At 43.8% G+C, this 21867-nt stretch overlaps 2 protein-coding genes across 2 annotated transcripts in view; both read left to right on the top strand.

Annotated features, from left to right (window-relative positions):
• The window catches only part of LOC141088462 (multidrug and toxin extrusion protein 2-like), a 219633-nt gene extending 210782 nt beyond the window's left edge, over positions 1–8851 (top strand). Inside the window, exon 17 of the mRNA XM_073574554.1 lies at positions 7773–8851. Coding sequence (XP_073430655.1) covers positions 7773–8017 — 245 coding nt within the window. The 3' untranslated portion in view covers positions 8018–8851. The remainder of the gene's footprint in view (positions 1–7772) is intronic.
• A 6887-nt stretch (positions 8852–15738) lies between these two features.
• Positions 15739–21867, top strand: part of LOC141085942 (multidrug and toxin extrusion protein 1-like) — a 159634-nt gene continuing 153505 nt past the window's right edge. The window contains exon 1 of the mRNA XM_073571613.1: positions 15739–15900. Coding sequence (XP_073427714.1) covers positions 15739–15900 — 162 coding nt within the window. The remainder of the gene's footprint in view (positions 15901–21867) is intronic.

Below are 21867 nucleotides of genomic sequence, written 5' to 3'. Positions count from 1 at the left end.
CCTTTGGAGAGCCCCTAATGTACCTAAACAGTGGAAACCCCCCACAAATGACCCCATTTTGGAAACGAGACCCCCTAAGGAACTTATCTAGATGTGTGGTGAGCACTTTGAACCCCCAAGGGCTTCACAGAAGTTTATAATGCCAGGGCATGAAAATAAAAAAATCGTATTTTTTCCACAAACATGATCAATTAGTCCCCAATTTTTTCATTTTCCCAAGGGTAACAGGAGAAATTGGACCCCAAAAGTTGTTGTCCAATTTGTCATGAGTTGACACCCCATATGTGGGAGAAAACTACTGTATGGACACACGTCGGGGCTCGGAAGGGAAGCAGTGACGTTTTGGAATGCAAACTTTGATGGAATGGTCTGCGGGTGTCATGTGCGTTTGGAGAGCCCCTGATGTACCTAAACTATTGAAACTCCCCACAAGTGACCCCATTTTGGACACTAGACCCCCCACAGAACTTATCTAGATGTGTGGTGAGCACTTTGAACCCCCAAGTGCTTCACAGAAGTTTATAACGCTCGGACGTGAAAATAAAAAAATCATTTTTTTCCACAAAAATGATATTTTTGCCCCCAATTTTTTATTTTCCTAAGGGTAACGGGAGAAATTGGACCCCAAAAATTGTTTTGCAATTTGACCTGAGTAGGCTGATACCCTACATGTGGGGGTAAAACACTGTTTGGGCGCATGGCAGAGCTTGGAAGGGAAGGAGCACCATTTGACTTTTTCAACTCAGAATTGGCTGGAATTGACATCAGACGCCATGTTGCATTTGGAGAGCCCCTGATGTGCCCAAACAGTGGAAACCCCCAATTCTAACTCCAACCCGAACCCCGACACACCCCTAACCCTAATCTCAGCCCTAACCCTAACCCTACCCTAACCCTAATGGAAAAATGGAAATAAATACATTTTTTTAATTTTATTATTTTTCCCTAACTAAGGGGGTGATAAAGGGGGGTTTGATTTACTATTTATGGCGGGTTTTTATGTTTGGCAGCTGTCGCACGCTAAAAGACGCTTTTTATTGTAAAAATAGTTTTTGCATCACCACATATTGAGAGCTATAATTTTTCCGGATTTTGACCCACTGAGTCATGTGAGGTCTTATTTTTTGCGGGACTAGTTGACGTTTTTATTGGTACCATTTTCGGGCACGTGACATTTTTTGATCGCTTTTTATTCCGATTTTTGGGACGCAGAATGAACAAAAACCAGCGTTTCATGAATTTCTTTTGGGGGTGTGCGTTTACACCGTTCCGCGTGCGGTAAAATTGATAAAGTGGTTTTATTCTTCGGGTCAGTATGGTTACAGCGATACCTCATTTAGGTCTTTTTTTATGTTTTGTCGGTTTTATGCAATGAAAACTATTTTATATAAAAAATAATTATTTTTGCATCGCTTTATTCTGCGAGCTATAACTTTTTTATTTTTTCGCTGATGATGCTGTGTGGCGGCTCGTTTTTTGCGGGACAAGATGACGTTTTCAGCGGTGCCATGGATATTTATATGCGTCTTTTTGATCGCGCGTTATTACACCTTTTGTTTGGAGGTATGATAATAAATCATTATTTTTTGCTTTGTTTTTTATTTTTATTTTTTAAGGGGTTCGCTAAAGGGGTTAACTAATGGGACAGTTTTATAGGGCGGGTCGTTACGGACGCGGCGATACCTAATATGTGTACTTTTATTGTTTTTTGTTTTTTTTATTTCCAAAAAATGGATTTATTTGGGGGAATTTTTTTTTTTTTTCTAATTTATTTGGCGATTTTTTTAAAATTTATTTTAACACTTTTTTTTATTTATTTTTTTAACTTTATTAAATAGTCCCAGGTGGGACACCACTGTCCTGTGACAGATCGCTGATCTGTCACATCACAGATCACTGTGACAGATCAGCGATCTATCACAGGCAGTGCAGAAGGCTTCCTCATGCCTGCGCTTTGCAGGCACTGAGGAAGCCAGCTTCCTGCAGGCCCCCTGTCGCCATCTTGGATTCGGGTGCCTGCAGGAAAGGAGCCCCCCGCAGCAGCGCTGCACATTGCGCTGCCGTGGGGGGCTCAGGGTAGCACGGAGGGAGCCCCCTCCCTGCCTATGCTTCCCTTTAACCCCCGGCACACCGCGATCATGTTTGATCGCGGTGTGCAAGGGGTTAACGTGTCGGGGGCGGTCCGTGACCACCCCTGACACATTGTGCCGGGTGTCAGCTGTGATAATCAGCTGACATCCGGCCGCGATCAGCGGCGCTCACCACGTGGGCGCTGCTGATCGCGGTAGACGTACTATCCCGTCCATGGGCATAGGGGCCCGGGTCCCATGGACGGGATAGTACGTCTGATGTCAGGAAGGGGTTAAAGGAACAGGACTCTGGAAATGGAGAGAGAGAGATAGCTTTTGGGGTTTAATTAAATTAATGAAAATTCTTCCGGGCATGCTCTGTTTAAAAAAAGCGGAATCCGTTGCCGGATTCCATCATTTGACGGATTGCAACGGATCCGCCACCCATAGACTTCCATTCTAGCCAAGGGCGGACTGCGACGGATCCGTTGCAGTCCGTCTTTTCAACGCAGACAAAAAACCTTGCAAAGTCTGTCTACTTCAGACCGCGGACGCTGAAATTCAGACGGATCCGTCAAAAAACGGATGCATCTGTTGCAATCCGCCGCTAATGCACGTCTATGAGAAAAAAACGGATTCCGCCAAAGAAAACGACGGATCCGTTTTTTTCAAAAAAGGGCGGATTTCGACTGACGTCAAAAGACTGAAGTGTGAAAGAGGCCTTACAGTCATTATTGGCCCCCCGATGGGGCTCGCAATCTGGGGCTCGCAATCTAAATTCCCTATCAGTATGTCTTTGGAATGTGGGAGGAAACCGGAGTACCCGGAGGAAACCCACACAAACACGGGGAGAACATACAATCTCCTTGCAGATTTTAATTGTAGTGTTCTGACACAACAAATGTAAACTTCGGTTTGAGAATTTGTTTTACAAATATTAAAAATAAAATAAATAAAATGCCTGATATCACACCTCTCACTGCAGCTTTCAGGCAGTCGCACCCAAGAACATAACAAGAATTGGCTCCATAACAAACTTCCATTAGCCTCCTACAGCTAGACCAAGTGTGCTCTAACCTTTTAAAGGTACTTGTAACCCCAGAGCAGGCTGTAAATCAAAGTGCCGAATCATGCATACAGCTTGCATAGTATAGTGAGCAGTACTGTGAGTGAAGACTACAGCGTGCATGCCTCCGTGACTGAAAGTCGGGAGGAAATTAGTTAATTTTCTCCGGGTCTGTTACACTTTCAGTAAAGTGGCTGGGCAGCTACGTAACTATTTACCTTTAGATTAACCAATATCTGCAGATAAATAACGTTTTTCAAGGTGACAAGTTCCCTTTAAATGTTTAGGAATAACATAATTAAGAACTGATATGTTACCATTATTTTCTTTTTAATTATTTAACTTAGATTCAACATTGTGGCTTTTGTACTTCACTTCATCATTACTCTCCCCACCCTCTCTGCACAAACTTCCTATGATACTGCTGGCTTTAAAGTGTATCAGTCACCAGATTTCACAATACAAGCTGCAAATCTTATTAAATAGATTTCTTAAGCCCCCGTCACACACAGCGATATCACTAGCGAGATCGCTTCTGAGTCACAAGTTTTGTGACGCAACAGCGATCTCACCAGCGAGATCGCTGTGTGTGACACTGACCAGCGACAGGCCCCCCTGCTGGGTATCGCTGATCATTCATGAAAGGTCAGGACTTTTTTTTGGGTCGTTGGTCTCCCGCTGGCCATCACGCATCGCTGCGTGTGGCAGGCGGGAGAGAAACGACCAGCGATCAGCTAGCTGGTAACCAAGGTAAACGTCGGGTTTCTAAGCGGCACGCAGTGCTTAGAAACCCGATGTGTACCTTAGTTACCAGCGCGCTGATGCAGGCAGCTGGTAACCAAGGTACACATCGGGTTTCTAAGTGCTGCGCGCCGCTTAGAAACTCGATGTGTACCTTGGTTACCAGCTCCCTGCATCAGCGCTCTGGTAACTAACGTACTCAGCGACGCGCCTGCTCGGTGTCGCTGGTGCTGATCGCTGGTGAGATCTGCCTGTTTGACAGATCACCAGCGATCATGTAGCGACACACCAGCGATCCTGACAAGTTCATATCATTGTCGGGATCGCTGGTGAGTCGCTATGTGTGATGGGGCCCTTAGACCTGATGAGGTTGGTGTAATTACTTTGAAAATCTTTATCAGAATGGCTTCATAGTCTTTTTGAAAGTTTTAACTTAATCTCTGCCAGCCTAGACTGATTTACAAATAACAAAAGGCTGCCTGGCACTTCCAAATTAGGAGCGAACTAAGAGTAGCCATCCCTATATATAACAAATAAAGTAGCGCTATGTAGTGCTAAAGCATGTAAATATGAAATATATGAATTGCATTAATGCTCTAGATAATAAGAATAAATCGAGATACTTGGCACATAATTTCAGAGGCGTATCTAGGCTTTCTGGCACCCGGGGCAAGAATTTGGTTCGGCGCCCCCCCCCTTCAAGTACATATGCGACTTGCACACTTAGCCATGTACCCACGAGCCGCTCTCCCTAATGCTCTCAATGGTCAGTAAAAAACTGAGAGAAGCAGGTAGAGAAGCTCGTCACAAGACCATAACTCTGAAAATCGCATATGAGTGAAGTGTCCATGTGATGACTACTGGAACCTGCAGAGCTGAATCCTGACATTGCAGATTCTGAATTCTCACAATGAATGCACCTGCACACTTTTAGGATTCTCCCTTGCCGATGTACAGTCATGTCAGCACAAGTATGTGATTTGTATACTTCTGGCCACATTCCGACTAGACGTGCCCGGCCTCGCTCAGTTCATTTTCATTGAGTGAGGCCACACATGACTAGTCAGCATGTGACCGTATGTATGTAAATCACCGGCACGAGAGAATCCTGACAGCGTTCAGTGAGCACTGTGAGAATTCAGAAGTCTGCAGTCACATAGAATGTCTGCAGACTCAGCACAAACCTGGACAACACCTTTAATGAGCCTAACAAATAAAAACATGAGAATTAGTCATTATCACAAATAATCTTTACATCCAGGTACCTTATAGATGACGTCGTCTCTGAAGTCATTCTCCTTTTCTTCTTCTTGTCCAGACCCCATGATGAGTTTTCTCATCCACAGCCGTCTCTGCAGACTTCCATCTTCTCCGGTCTTCTGCAGCAAATCTCCACATGATGCCCTTAAAGATAGAAGTGTCATTATAATGCTCCTAAATAAAAATATCTGCAATATACTGTCACCTCACACTATTCCCCTCCTTCCTCATACTGTCTCCTCTATCATCCCTCTGTTCACCATACTGTCTCCTCATATATTTACTCCCTCACTCTCTATACTGTCTGCTCACACATACCCCTGACTCCCCATACTGTGTCTGCACACATGCCATCACCCTCACTCCCCATACTGTGTCCACATACATTCACCCGTTCGCACCCCTTACTGTCTGCACCCATCCCCCATACTGTTTCCTCATACATACATACGCTTCATTTTGTGTCCTCAAATCTCCCCACACACATTAAATACCATCCCCACTCCAAATCCCCCATCCCCAATCCCCCACACACATTAAGTACCCCCCATCCCCACTCCAAATCCCCCCACACATTAAGTGTCCCCCATCCCCACTCAATAACCCCTCGTCCCTACTCCCCAATCCTCCCACACATTATGTACCCCCACTTATTATGTACCCCCACTCCAAATCCCCCCACACATTAACCCCCATCTCCACTCATTAACCCCCATCTCCACTCATTAACCCCCCACACATTAACCCCCATTCCCACTCATTAACCGCCCACACATAAACCCCATCTTCACTTATTAACCCCCCACTCATTAACCCCATCTCCACTCATTAACCCCCATACATTAACACCCCTACACATTAACCCCATCTCCACTCATTAACCCCCATCCCCACACATTAACCCCCATCCCCACATTAACCCCCCACACATTAACCCCCATCCCCACACATTAACCCCCATTCCCACTCATTAACCCCCATCCCCACATTAACCCTATCTCCACTCATTAACCCCCACACATTAACCCCCATCTCCACTCATTAACCCCCACACATTAACCCCATCTCCACTCATTAACCCCCACACTCATTAACCCCCATCTCCACTCATTAACCCCCACACTCATTAACCCCCATCTCCACTCATTAACCCCCACACACATTAACCCCCATCTCCACTCATTAACCCCCACATTCATTAACCCCCATCTCCACTCATTAACCCACACACTCATTAACCCCCATCTCCACTCATTAACCCCCCCACTCATTAATCTCCATCTCCACTCATTAACTCCCATCCCCACATTAAACCCCATCTCCACTCATTAACCCCCCCCACTCATTAACACCCCCCCATCTCCCATCTTCGGTGGTTCTTCAGCTCCACAGAGGAGCACACTTACCACAAGCATTTGCTCTGGGCGCCGGGGAGTGACGTCAACAGTGACGTCAACGTGTATAGACGCCAGTACAATTGCTGCCTGGGAGCCGGTGCGGCCTCCTCTGCGCCGGCTGTCAGCTTGACAGCCGTCACAGAGAACAGCCGACTCACAGGATGGGGAGCGGCAGAACGCAGCCGCCGGGGAGAGACTGCGGACCGCTGCATTAGTCGGCCCGACTGTGCCCCCCCCTGCTGCCTGCGCCCGGGGAAACTGCCCTGGCTGCCCCCCCTGGATACGCCTCTGCATAATTTGGCCAATTCATGCATGTCCAGCAGCCTACGACAACGCAACCTGATTTTGCTGGGAACCTATCTAGTGTGAACACCTCTCTAAGGCTAAAGCCTAAATTTATGGGTTTTTAGGATCCTGCTGCAATTAAAACCACCACAGGCTGGAGGTTAGAGTGCTCGGTCAGAGAGCTAATATACAAATAGCAAAAGACTGACTGGCACTTCCAAATCAGGAAACTGGTGTGTACAGGTGCAAACTTAGAGTCGGCTGCAGGACAGTCATATATTTCATATTTACATGCTTTAGCACTACAGAGAGCAACTTTGTTTGTTAGCCTAGACTGATTGACAGCTGCTCGGGGTCCTTCCTCCCTGCTTCTGCTAAAATCTCATATTGGTTTGTACAAGGGGCAGTTGTCAGGCAGGCTGGGGAAGTAAGCCTGAACACACCTGGAGTTATGAGCTCTGTCAATCTTTAACTTGGCTCAAAACATGGTACTATTAACATCAGTATTATTGAGCTATTTTGATATGGATGTTTAATGTGAATGCACCAGTCTCATCAGGTGAGACATTTAATTAATGTGTACGGTTTGTATTGTGAAAACTGGTGACAGATCTGCTTTAACAGTGTCCTACTACTGCTACAATAATACTCAACACATAGTAGTCCTAAACATTATATTGCCATGCCTGCAATGCCACTTTGTGTGGCACATATTAATAGAGTCCAGGCGGAGAAAGAAGTAGATTTTTCTGATAAGATATATTACAAAGTTTCTTATTTTCACCTGTATAATTGATTTCTGAAAAAAAAAACTAAAACACTGGCTACGCTTTAAACTCTTCTAACCGTGCATTATGCAGTTATTTCTGATATGGCGTTAGAGTCACATAGAAATGCTGGTTATGTCTCTTGGTAACTCTTTTTAATATATTTGTATTTTATAATCTACTTTAGGGGAACTTGACGCTGGATTTTCTGCTGTGGATCAAGGTATATATGCAGGTGCAGCCATCTTACCAGATGCCCCCTTTAGTGAAAACCATTCAGAGCATCTAGTTCTTCAAGAAGAGGCTTCCAATATAGTTGGCGATGTCCTTTCCACAAAACAGCTCATTCTCAGACGGGGTCTAGTATGCTGTTTAGCCGTAACGGTTTTGCTAACTGGGGTCTTAATTAGAGTTTTTACAGGTAACGGATAGTGTGATCACATAGCCATAAACAAAGTTAAATCATTGGCCAGGTCGTACATGTCTACACTGCAGTCCATGATGAGGACTCTTCCAAAGTGCTGACAGACCACTGTGTTATGGAAACAGATTTTCTCAAATTCAAGCCTCGCCATCATTAAATTTGGACAATAGTGCCACCAAGAATTTGCTGTTTTTTTTGACAGATGTGGATATTTTGTACTTAATCTTAAAATTAAATGGTACACATCTGCTAGATTAGAGAGAAGTCAGACATCATTGGTTTGTGCAAATGAACTGAAACACTCACTGGGAGCAAGAAAATTATGGCTACATGCATTCTTTAGTACTAACTTACTTAAAAACCTGTTCAAGTTTTGGCTTCAAGATTCCCATCCTCATTGATGGTGTGTAAAGCAAAACCTTCAAACTGATAAGTAAATTTGCCAGTATTTTACATGCTGTTAGTCTTACTATTCAGTGCCTAGGTTGAAACCTTGAGTAGAGTTTCTCAAGTTATTCCCAGCTGATTTAGTTATGACTCTCCTTACATTTGCTAAAATTGCTGGAGGTACCCTGAGATGTATCTTCACAGCTTCAAGGATCTACAGAGGCCACTTGTGAAGACACGAAAAGCCCTTGTGTATTTTTGCTGTAAATGTTTCTATTGTACTTATGTAAATGTCTTTGACTTTTGCAATTTTTTTTACAAATAATGTAAACATTTAAAAGAAACTATATTTAAGGCTTAATTTTGTACCATTTTGTAGCCAATGTGTTCATCTGCAATACCCTTGACTTAGAAAGATTGTTTTCAAATAAATGTTATTGATTCTTAACGGAAAATATACCCATTTTACATTTTTAGTTATGTTCCATATTTAATGTAGAGTGCCTGCTATTTTTTAAAGAAATCTGTTAAATATTGTAAGGCAAACATTTATTTTCATGTAATTTTACTAACTATTCACAAGGCAAATTATAGCAATGTGGATGTCATGTCCCACGACTTGGGAAATCATTTAATATTTGCATTGTTTGTGTTGCATCATCTGTTCCTAGGCAGAAGTTTGCCTTTCCCTGTATTTTGTTCCAACTCTCTCCCTGTAGTCCTGTGATGTATGTTTGTTCCCTCCTTCATTCACCATTTTGTGATCGTCCCTCCATCTGTATGCATCCTGTTACATGTCCTCTGAAGAATATTCCTTTTTACCTGCTGCTTTCATCATAATACAAGAATTTCAGTTAAAGCATCTCTCTTTTCCTGGAGTCTTCTTACATGAGATCGTGGCTGAGTTAAGCTGTCTGATTAATCGGTATGAACGTGAGTACAGGTCGATACGGAAAGGGCCCAGAAAGAGAGGTCTATCCAGGCACCATACGTTCTACATATCCAAGAGTCAGAATAGTGGACATTTTGACCCCTTATATGGGCTATCTGGGACTTTCTGTGCATTTTTTATTATTGGGCTAAGAGCTAATAAGATAAGATAAGATAATCCTTTAATCGTCCCACCATGGGGAAATTCAGAGCATTACAGCAGCAAGGCAGGAACAAGTACAGATACAGATGCATAAAGGCATTACATTGACAGTAGGTAGGTACATATACGAAAAAAAAAAAAAAAAGACGGGTAGTTGTTAACAACCTGCCTGTTCTGCCATGCAATGATCTGTCCCGGTTCAGAGTGGTCACGATCCACTCCTTCCAGCGATGCTCCTTCTAGTGATGTCATGTCAATAAAGCAGTGTCTTCTCTTCCACTCTGCTCTGTTAACGTGGCGTCAACAGGAGTTGTCTGTCAATTAACATGTCAGTAGCGACTCCCTCTTGACAGAGTAGATCGGATGAACAAGCCCGCTATGTTGACTTGAGGTCAAAAGAAGCAGAGAAATTACAGCCCGAACAGGGAGGTAATTAGCAACTACCTGACAGTAAGTTCTTAGCCCAATAAGAAAAAACATATGATTTAGTATTTTCTTCCTCCATCTTCCAAGAGCCGTGACTTTATTTCCCATTAACATAGCCATAAGAGAACTTTTTTTTCTGCAACAAGTTTTAGTTTTGAATGACATAATTTACTTTACCGTGTACATCAAGTGAAGTGAAATGGTGAAAACTCTTCATTCTACTATTCATTTTTGGGTTTTATTTTTACAGTGTTCATTGTACAGTAAAAATGAACCAGTAACATGATTCTCCATGTTAGTTAAATTACAGTTATACCAAACTTGTATAGTTTTTTTATGATTTTAATGACTCAAAAAAGTTTTGAAGTTTGTGCAAAAAAAAATTGATTTGTATCCCCTTTTTCCGAGACTTGTATAGGTTTCCACTGGTGGAGCTGTGAGGAGGCTAGATTTTGTGTGCCAAGCTGGAGTACATAAAACGTTTTAATCGCTTTTTATTGCATTTACATAAGACAGTCAAATCTAGGCTATTTATGCTAGCTTACAAAAGGACCCCTTTATTAACCCCTTCATAACCGGAGCTTTTTTCGGTTTTGCATTTTCGTTTTTCACTCCCCTTCTTTCCAGAGCCATAACTTTTCTTATTTTTCTGTCAATATGGCCATGTGAGGGCTTATTTTTTGCGGGACAAGTTGTACTTTTGAACAATACCATTGGTTTTTTCATATCTTGTAAAAGAAATCAGAAAAGAAATTCCAAGAGTGGTGAAATTGCAAAAAAAAGTACAACCCTACACTTGTTTATTGTTTGGCTTTTTTGCTAGGTTCACTAAATACTAAAACTGACCTGCCTTTATGATTCTCCAGGTAATTACGAGTTCATAGGCACCAAACATGTCTAGGTTCTTTTTTTTCTAAGTGGTGAAATAATTTTTCCAAAGTTTGCCCCCCAAAAAATGCGCCATTTTCCGAGACCCGTAACTTTTCCATTTTTCATGATCTCTGGTTGGGTGAGGGCTTACTTTTTTGTGCCGACAGCTGACGTTTTTGATGATAATAATAATCTTTATTTTTATATAGCGCTAACATATTCCGCAGCGCTTTACAGTTTGCATACATTATCATCACTGTTCCCGATGGGGCTCACAATCTAAACTCCCTATCAGTATGTCTTTGGAATGTGGGAGGAAACCGGAGTACCCGGAGGAAACCCACTCAAACACAGGGAGAACATACAAACTCCTTGCAGATGTTGTCCTGTTGTTGGGATTCAAACCCAGCACTCCAGTGCTGCAAGGCTGCAGTGCTATCCACTGAGCCACCGTGCTGCTCTACCATTTTTATGCAGATACAATCTTTTGATCGTCCGTTATTGTATTTTAATGCAATGCCGCTGCAACCAAAAAAAACGTAATTCTGGCGTTTTTATTTTTTTTCTCGTTACACCGTTTAGCGATCAGGTTCATCCATTTTTTTATTGATAGGGCGATTCTGAATGTGGCAATACAAAAACTGTCTATGGTTGATTTTAATTTTACTGTTTTATTTTGAATGGGGCGAAGTGGTGGTGATTTGAACTTTTATGTTTTTTTATTTTTAAAAACATATTTTTTTTTACTTTTGGCATGCTTCAATAGCCTCCATGGGAGGCTAGAAGCTGCCACAACTTGAACAGCTCTGCTACATAGAGGCGATGCTCAGATCGCCTCTATGTAGCAGAATTACTGCATTGCTATGAGCGCCGACAATAGGGTGGCGCTCACAGCAATCCGGCATCAACAACCATGGAGGTCTGAAGGAGTCCTCTGGTTGTCATGCCGACACACTGGTGACCTGCGATCACGTGATGCGGGTAACCAGTGAGTGAATTTCCGGCCGGATGTCTGGAAGCGCTCGTTAAATACCGCTGTCAGAGTTTGACAGCGGCTTTTAGCCAGTTAATAGCTGCAGGCGGATCGTGATTCTGCCTGCGACTATTGCGGGCACATGTCAGCTGTTCAAAACAGCTGACATGTCCCGGCTTTAAGATGGACTCAACGCCAGAGCCCACATCAAAGCGGGGGATACTGCCATCGGACGTACTATACTGATGGCAGTAAAGGGTTAACATATAACCTTTATTGTGTATTGAAATATTAGATCATGATCCCTGCTAAATAAAGTGTAAATAAATTGCATATATAGGGAAACAATATCACATAAGAGAGTGTCAGAGGGATGCTGCCGCCTTATAGCCTTGTACGCAAAGAGCACTCCACCAGCTATGGAAGGTGACCCCTTCAAAAATCCAAGAGGTGGCGGCCCCACTAGTATGTAACCTGTCTCCATAGGTTATCCTAGATAATCCACAGCAAAGGACAGATAAAGTCCTTTATATGTGTTTGCATATGTGACTCACTTGCAGTAAAGTGTGCAATCCTCCAATTTTCCTGAAATAGGCTGGACAAGCACTTGAGCAAGCTGGAAAGACCCCAAGGCAAATGTTTGGATTTGTTTGTGATGTCTGTAAGCAACTTTGTGGTAGTGTGCTTTGGGGTAGTGTGGTGCCACCTGCAGGTCATTTTTCCTTACTGCATGTTTATGAAAATTAATGTTTGTGATCGAATCGTGGATGTGTGGTTTGTTTGGCTATTTTCTTGCTGAAAGGGGGCAAGTTTACCTTTCAAATGGTGTATCATTTGTGTGTGTGTGCAGTATGAACGGTGATACAAAGTAATCACCGAAAAACAGTGTTTAGAAATAATGGTGCAGAGTCTAATATCTAGACGTTGGAAAGGATATTCTTTCCTAGTACACACCATCCTACTTGCGGTGGTAGGCACCCTAGATTGGTAACGAGAGATGGCGCCCTCGATCGTGCGTCGTCCATCGGTCCCTTGGCTCCCCCATGTAGCCCTTAACAAAAGACGGACAGAAAACACGACCTCTCTTATGCTATACATCCGATTTAAAGAACCGTATGTTCATGAATTAACAGGACACTAATAGAGCCTATTCATTAGATAAGTGGGCCTCAATTAATAACAGTGGGGTGAATTCCCATCCTATGTTATATATAGATGTGATAATAGGTCCACTAGTTGTAATTTGTCACCAGTTATATACACCCAAGTATTATAGAGGGCAGGACTAAATAATCGAAGATCTCTGATGTTAGAATACACCTTGTTATAGTGAAAGTCCTAAGCATACATGTGACCACAATAAAGGTGGAAAACAATGGTGCAAAGCATACTGAACAGTTAGATGTAGGAAAAGGTGCTCATACCCTGATAGCTAAACCTTCCTACTTACAGACGTTTGCATAGTATAGATAATCACGGAAGATGGCGCCCCCGCTCGTTCGTCTTCTGTCCCTGAGCTCCCCTTTATTGCCCTGGGTAGCAGATAGACAGAAAATGTAATCCCCATTATGCTATACACCTAGTAAATGTGTTCAGGACGTTAGTCTACAGGACACTGGTACAACAACATATAGGACATGATATTCCCAATTTGATTCGTATCCAAATATTTTGCCCAAATATGGTACACAAACTCGTGTGCAGTCACAATAATATAAAACCGGAATTGTGCCAAACTGGCACTCATATCAAATGATAACACAATATACCCACATGGGAGCGCATAAATAAGGCTATCAGATCTTCGGTTCTTTTACATTAGTGCTGATAATCTAGAAAATTGTGATATTGTTCCACTATATATGCATTTTATCTCCACTTTATTAGATGTGTATAAAAATATTACAGCATGATCCCTATTAAATAAAGGTTATAGTTTAATAAAGGGGTCCTTTTTGTAAGCCCGCTTTTTATTATGACAAATAAAAAATTTAATTTTTGTATTTTGTTTTGTTCTCAACATTACTTTACGGATTAAATAATTTTATATTTCAATAGATAGTGTTGCTGCATTCGCAAAAGTACAGAATATACGGCACTTCTTTTTATTTATTTTTTTTATTCCTTTATGTTTAGATGGGGGAAAAAGAGGTCATTCGAAGTTCATCATTTAAAAACACTAATATTACATTTTTAAACTTTTTCTTCTTTTCACATAATTTTTTGGCCCACAAAGGGGCATGGATCACAAAAAAAATTTCAGTTGTGTTCAACATTGTTGGCACTCTTTATTGTTTATTATTTAAAAACAAATCTTCAGAAATAACTAGCTGTGCCCCAGTTAGAATTTTGTAATAGAATGCACAGTTACATATACCAAAAAAGTTGACGTGCTCAGTAATATCAAAAACAGAAATAATGAGCCATTGTATATGACATAGACAGGATTAGTAGCACCCTTCCCTATGTATGGCAATGACAGCCTCCAAACATTTGTATGTAGTCATCTGTGAGCTTCTTGCTCCTGTCTGCTGGTAGTGTCTTCCACTGCAGTTCTCTCATGTTCTTGAATGTTTTCTCAGTTCCTATTCTCAGTAACAAAAATGTTCAGTTGCTTTTAGATTGGGATTCATCTTCCTTCTCAATGGTTTAATTCTGTTCTGAACAAACCCCGTTAGTAGTCAATGGTACCAGGAAAATCGACTTCAACTGTACATTCATACATGTATTTCCACATCAGCAGAGTTGCATACAGGATTCACAATGAACTCATAGAAAATTTTCTCCATTATGAATTTTATCACAAATGTGTCCACAGATTCCACCGTCTACAATGTCAGTTGTGAAACCTGCGAGCTTTCTGCAGAAAAATAAAGCACATATAATTTTTTACACAACTCTGCCTGGATCCTGGAGGGGAAGTAGGGGGTGGAGAATTGGAACTAAACATGTAAAAGGAATAGAGGGGATTCAAGGGGAATGGAAACTCTGATTAGTCTCTGGGGACCACTTAAGCCGGGTGCCCACAATTCAGAAGTAATATAAATTCACCGCACACTCAGAGGAATATAATGCCAACAAGTGTTCATTTTATTATGTACAAAACATGTGGGAGCCAAAAAAGAATACAGAGCACTAGATGGAAGCGATATACATATAACGACGTTCCGATACGTCGTTATATGTATATCGCTTCCATTTAGTGCTCTATATTCTTTTTTGGCTCCCACATGTTTTGTACATAATAAAATGAACACTTGTTGGCATTATATTCCTCTGAGTGTGCGGTGAATTTATATTATTATTGGTAATAGGACCTATTGGTCCATTACACCTGCACCTCATTACTAAGACTTGAGTGCACGCTATCTTTCTAGATCACAATTCAGAAGTAGCAGCACTTTGGACGCAGCTCATATTTTCTGCTTCCAAAGCGATGCTGTCTAGTGAACACAAGTAGATTAATATGTGTTAACTGAACCATGCGCACTTGCCTCATCCAGTATATTCTGTTGGTGAAATTGACATGCTGTGGTTGGGAAAGACGCGCCACATGTCCTTCTCCGCGGGTGATCCGCGGGCATCTGTGGACGCATAATGGGCATGGGATTTCTTGAAATCCCTTCCACTATGCTATCACATCTAGCCACGGCAGGTTTGACACTGCATAAATACACATCTCAAACCCGCAGCGACGCCAGATCGAGGGCACATGCCCTATGCAGCAAATACTATAGCAAAAGGTCTGCCTTCAAGGTACATCAGTGAGGTAAGGCTCTGTTACTGCATATAGTAATGTAAAAGGTTAAATCTTCTATTGTTCATGCCAAGTTATGTGCGTGGAGAAGTAGGTCAAGTAGATAAAAGGTTATTAAAATACCTCTTTTAATAGATGAAAGATTTTTGTTAATGAGTGCATGTAGAGGTTCCAAGTGAAGAAGCGATTGAATTAATTTACTTTGGCTAACTATAGACAAGAGATGCAGCATGATATCATCATGAAGGGTCGGCTAAATGGAGTAACTCTGAGATCATCTCTGCTATGGAAGCAATGTAGTGCTTTTCTGCAAAGGATACACCAAACTATCCCAAGTGGTTCAACAGCTGAAGTTAAGAAGCTATGTGGATTAGCAGGACCTCTAGTAAGTCATTGATTTTTTTTTTGAGATGCTTGTAGTTGAACAGTTTTTGGATAATATATCTAATTAAAATTGGCTCGCATGCAAAATCATCTTTTTTTCATCCAGAAAAACAGATAATTTTCCATCCATATTGTCATCAGGATGTCATCTGTATCTCAATTTTTTACTTCCGTATGACATCCATATGGCATCCATTTTTGCATAAACATTTTAATTATAAAATCTTACCTTAATCATTGCAATGGACCCCTAAAAATCACATGACATACGTAACCTGTATGTCCCGTTTGTGCCATCAACATAAAATGGGCAAGTCTGATCTGAAAAAAAGAGATTAAAATAGTGTATGATGCTATTTTTTTTCTATTTCTAATTATATACAGATACCCTTGGTCCACATATAAAAACATTCATGTGAACTATGCCAATGGCTTGCACTGGTCAGTGTGCTGTCTGTATGATATCCGTTTTATCTCATCTGAACGATTCCTAAGCTATATTTATAAAGCTTAGGAATTATTTATTCGGAAATCCTGGGAGAGAATTTTCCAGCTCAAATGTCCGGGTCCCATTGTTTTCAAATGACAGGAAATCCCTTTATAACAGGAATAAAATTAAAAAAGTAGCCCAGTCCCTCTGTGCATGGCCTAGCTGCTAAGAAAGTAGGACGCAGAAACCAGAGCTCTAATAAATTAGTTCTATACTGTCTAAAATATCAGCCATCCAACAGCGCACAGCTACCCTAAACATTGGAAAGGGTCGATTATGCATCCAATCATCTACTACCTTCATCTCCCATGACTTGGGACTCTGCCGTGGAGCATACTCGAAGCCACAGCCTTAATTATCAGAACCAAGGTGTGGCTTTGGACGATAACATCTTCCCCCTGGCTGTAAATGGAACTGGAATTGGCCGTGAAGAAATTCCCCCAGGGAGGAATAATCAACTCTGTCAGCTGATGACTTACTCCAAAGATATTGGATGTACCATAACCCTGCAGTGAGTTGGAGTCCTAGCTCTTATTTTGTGAAGGTGAGTTGTCCAGCGTCGCTGACTAGGGTGTACTTATGAAGCTATCCAGAGCCATGGGCTGCGATCCTTCCCTGGTCCTCTGCTTGAGGGTTTCTGGTTCCTTTGGATCTGGACGCTAACTTGAAAGCAGCAGTAGTCTTCTTGTCATGTGTTGAAGCCAGTGCTCTCAAGAGAAAGAAGATCAGATAGCCATTGGAGCTGAGCCAAACTGAATCACCCTGTGACCAGCCATAAAAGAACTTCTTGACTGATTACATTTCTACAAGGGAAGAGAAATCTACCATAACAGCACTTTTTACCTCTTATGTTATAGAATAGGCCCTTGTGGCACACTTGCAATAAACAACATAAATGTCAAACTCTTACCCATGGGGTGATTATATCAGGCCAGCGAGTCAGGGGCATCGCTAGCCACTTTGATTCTGGGTCTGTTCCCCAAATCACAAGTGCAATGCCCTGAATCTCTAGAGCTGTGCAAATAAATTTTAATTAGAGATGGGGAACCCAAACAGTAAAGTTCGGCATCCATACTGAACACTTACAGTGTCAGGGCTGGCGGAACGCACCAAATTATAAAATAATAGGTGCATTCGCAGCCCGGGGTCCACCGTGCAGAGGTGGTACACTACTGCTAGGTATTGGCGGACGCTCTATATCGTGGTACAATGGCGGGTTAAACATCACCCGGTGTGCACAGGGCGAAATCTGTTGCTCCACGGAGCTGCACTACCACTTTGAGCAGGGGGTTGGACCAGATGGCCCAGGAGGTCCCTTCCAACTCTACGATTCTATGATTCTATGATTAAACACAAATACCGAGCCTGTTAAAGCTCACAGAGATCGAGGAGATAAACGCTCAGTATGTGATCACAGGACTCAGGCCCAAGGACACAGGGCCAGCGTCCCGTAGACCTACTGAACTTGCGGCGTCGCAACCGCGAACGCCACTAACAGGCTGACTGCAGCGGAGCGACAGTGATTGCCGCGGTACGATAGTGCGCTATAGTAGGCGACACCATCGGACGCTAGTGCTGTGGACTGATGTGCATTGTGACCTATAGCTTAGCCACTGACTGGTGCTGACTCTCATACTATTACCCTAACCACATGCGTAATATCCAAGGGAGGGGAATCTTAAGTCATTCACCAGGTACATGCATCCATCATCATCCACACATATAGCAACTAAAGTCTATACTTGGCTTGGCCATGCGAGTTTTTTTTATAGCCAAGATCTTCCGGAACCTTCCAGATCCCCCTGATGGACCAATCAGAACTGGAGAAGGACCTGAGCATGTGACTCCCGATCCCCAATGGGGAATCGTCCCATGAGCATGCTCAGTGGAGTGACGGAAGGACTTAGATTCTGGAGTCTTTTGCTGCTGGCCAGGCTGCATTGTCATACCTGAACCAGAGGTGGCAGCAGCAACTGATCCCACACTGCTGGTCTAGGCAGAGCACCGGGACCGACGAGTCTGCTGAGCAGGCTCCACTGCGGCCGAAGGAGAATGGGGGACTGCCGAGTGCAAGGCTCTGGATTCCTGCTGTGCAGTGGCAGGAACCTGACGCCTAACATTACGCCCCCTCCTAGGGCCCCCTCCCCTCTGAGCCTCGCTACGCTCAAATGCTGCGATAAGGAGCGGAGCATGGATGTTCTCCACTGGCTCCCAGGTCTGAGCCTCTGGACCATGACCCTTCCAGTCCACCAAATAAAACTTTTTACCACGCACCATCCTGCGTCCCACAATGACATTGACCTCAAACTCGTCCGAAGACAGGTTCGATGTCCCGGCAGATGACTCGGAGAACCGGGACATGTGCACAGGTTTAAGGAGGGACACGTGGAAGGTGTCCGAGATATCCAAGGTCTAATATTTGGTACAGAAACCTTTATTTACAATTACAGAGGTTTCCTGTACTTCTTGACCATGTTTGCACACATTATTACATTGTTTTTTTTTGCATAGTTACATAGGTTGAAAAAAGATCCAGGTCCATCAAGTTCAACCTTTCTCCTTCAATTGTACAGTACATCAGTAATTTAACGATAACCTGTAATGTTATGTGTTTCAATGAAATCACCCAGCCCTTTTTTAAAAAGCTGTTATAGTGTCTGCTATTGCTACCTCTTGTGGTAGGACATTCCACAACCTGACTGCTCTAACTGTAAAGATATCTTTTCTATTTAGCTGCTGGAATCACCTTTCTTCCACTCGTAATGAGTGCCCCCTAATCCTCAGTATGGTCTTTGGAAGGAATAAGTTATGTTCCACTGTTTTGTACTGGTCACTAGTGTTGAGCGATACCTTCCGATATCGGGAAATATCGGATCGTATTGGATCGGACCGATACCCCAAAAATATAGGGTATCGCCGATTCCGATACAGGAAACCCATGCAAGTCAATGGGACATAAATATCGGAATGAAAATAAACCCTTTCTTTACTTGCACATCCAGTTCGGGAGGGGGGAAGAGTGTAGGCGGTGCGTGGGCGGAGACTGTGCGTGTGTGTGTGTGCGGGCGGGGTCTGTATCGGCCTCTCGGGGGTCTGTGTGGGACTGCCGGGGGTCTTTGCGGGCCTGCCGGGGGTCTGTACGGGCTGCCGGGGGTCTGTGATGGCCTGCCGGGGGTCTGTGCGGGCTGCCAGGCGTCTGCGGGCCTGCTGGGGGTCTACGGCCTGCCGGGGGTCTGTGCGGGCTGCCGGGGGTCTGTGCGGGCCTGCCGGGGGTTGTGTGTGTGTGCAGGCATCGTCTGATTGGACCACAAGTCCCATCGGGCTATGCCTGCTACAAAGACAGTGATTGACACATTAGCCAATGATGGGACAGTAGTAGTCCCATCATCCGGCTAGTGTGTTGAATGTAAAAAAAAACATACATATTACATACATGCTACATACATACTACATATATACAACATTCATACAACATACATACTTCATATATACTACATTCATACAACATACATACTACATACTGTGAGAATCATGTGGGAATAGTGGATGAGGGCAGGTATATCTCGCCCAGATTCCTTTCCTATGTGGCCTAGTCTGGTCAGTATCGCACCTGCTTGCTAATGAATAATGGGAGGTGGATATAAAAGGATGCCAGGTGGTTGTGTGAGTGTCTCAGCCTGGGAACACAGAGAGCCTGTCTGTGTGAGAGACACACGTGAGTGAAAGCAGTGCCCACTGCAACTGTGGTTTGGCTGGATGGGAGAAGCCCTCCAGTTGGTAGTTAGGTTGTTCATTGTTTAGTTAGTGCCGGACAGGCAAGGATTTGTTTTATGTTTTATTTCCTTTTGCATTGCTTCACCGTTAATAAACCTGACCCAGTGTCAGTTATACCCGAATCCCAGCTCTGCGCCTGAGTTTCATGCTGAACGCACGTGACCTTTGACCCCAGCAAAGCCGATCTCGGAGTGTTTTATCACATTGTGGTGGAGAACGTGGGCATCACGTTGCAAGCATGAGCATGGAGGATGTGGTGAAAGTGCTGGTACAGTCCACCGCCGTCCAGCAAGAAGCTAATCGGGTGATGATGGCCCAGCTGAAGGAGTTGGTGGACATGACAGTTACCGATCGTTCGCTTCTCCAGCAGGTGGCGCAGCGCTTGGCAAGCTTACCTGAGCTTAACCTGGAAGCTGAGTCGAGAGTCATTCACGTGAGTCGGTACTGGCAGAAAATGACGACCGAGGATGACGTCGAGGCATACCTGACCACGTTTGAACGGACGGCGGTGCGAGAAAAATGGCCGAAGGCACGATGGGCCGGCCTGATTGCCCCGTTTCTTTCTGGTGAGGCCCAAAAGGCTTATTATGACTTAGAGCCTGAAGCTGCGCAGGACTTTGACAAACTGAAAGCCGAGATCTTGGCCCGGCTGGGAGTGACGACCGCTGTCCATGCACAGAGAGTGCATCAATGGACTTATCAGCCGGATAAACCACCGCGGTCACAGATGTTCGACCTGATCCACGTGACGAAGAAGTGGCTACAACCCGAGATGCTGACAGCGCCAGAAATAATCCAGAGAGTCGTCATGGACAAGTACCTGAGAGCTCTACCACCAGCCCTGAGGAAGTGGGTAAGCCATGGAAATCCTACGACGGCAGATCAACTGGTGGATCTGGTTGAACGTTACTCCATGGCGGAAGGACTCCAAGACGACGCTACCCCACCTCGTTCTTCATCGTCTCCACGTGGAACCGGTAAGACTGTTCCAGGGAGTAGGGGAGATGGAAAAATCCCTAAGACAGTGGGGGAGGAAAACGGGACTGCCCGCACTGCGAGGCCAAGAGTAACGAACTATGGTCTAAGCAAGGGGCCCCTTAGGTGTTTCCGCTGCCAAGAGATGGGACATATTGCTGCGAACTGTCCGGTCACTACTGAACCCATGCAGTGCGACCTCACAGACTCTAAAAACCGCATGTCTATGGTTGCACGGGTAGTGAGTGTGAATGCCGGTCAAAAGGATGTGGAAAAACACTTGTGTGATTTAACTGTTGATGGCAAAAATGTGGTGGCATTGTTAGACTCGGGAAGTGTGGTGACTCTGGTGAAGGCCAGTCTGGTGTCAGCCCCGACTGGACCATCAGACAAATTTTCTGTAACGTGTGTGCATGGAGACACCTGTTCGTACCTCACCACGGTCATATGCATTACTACTTCCTATGGGTCTGTGCAACATAAAGTGGGACTCGTCCCGGCGTTATTGCATGATGTTATCCTGGGCCGGGATTTTCCCCACTTCTGGCAATTGTGGGAGAATCAGTTGATACCCCAGGGTAATAATGTACATGATTCTTCTCCCCGGGCACGTGTGGGTCCCGAACCCCTGGAAGAGGTCTCCCCGGAAGACTCGGGGGAAGAGTCTGCTGTAAATGACCTACAGTTCCCGTTTTCAGTCATGGCGGGTGATACGGAGGAGACCGGGGA

This window comes from Dendrobates tinctorius, unplaced genomic scaffold (assembly GCF_039654945.1).
Source record: "Dendrobates tinctorius isolate UK_male_01 unplaced genomic scaffold, ASM3965494v1 ptg000007l, whole genome shotgun sequence".
Classification (NCBI taxonomy): domain Eukaryota; kingdom Metazoa; phylum Chordata; class Amphibia; order Anura; family Dendrobatidae; genus Dendrobates; species Dendrobates tinctorius.
Note: the sequence above shows the minus strand (reverse complement) of the source record. Positions and strands in the feature narration are given on the sequence as shown.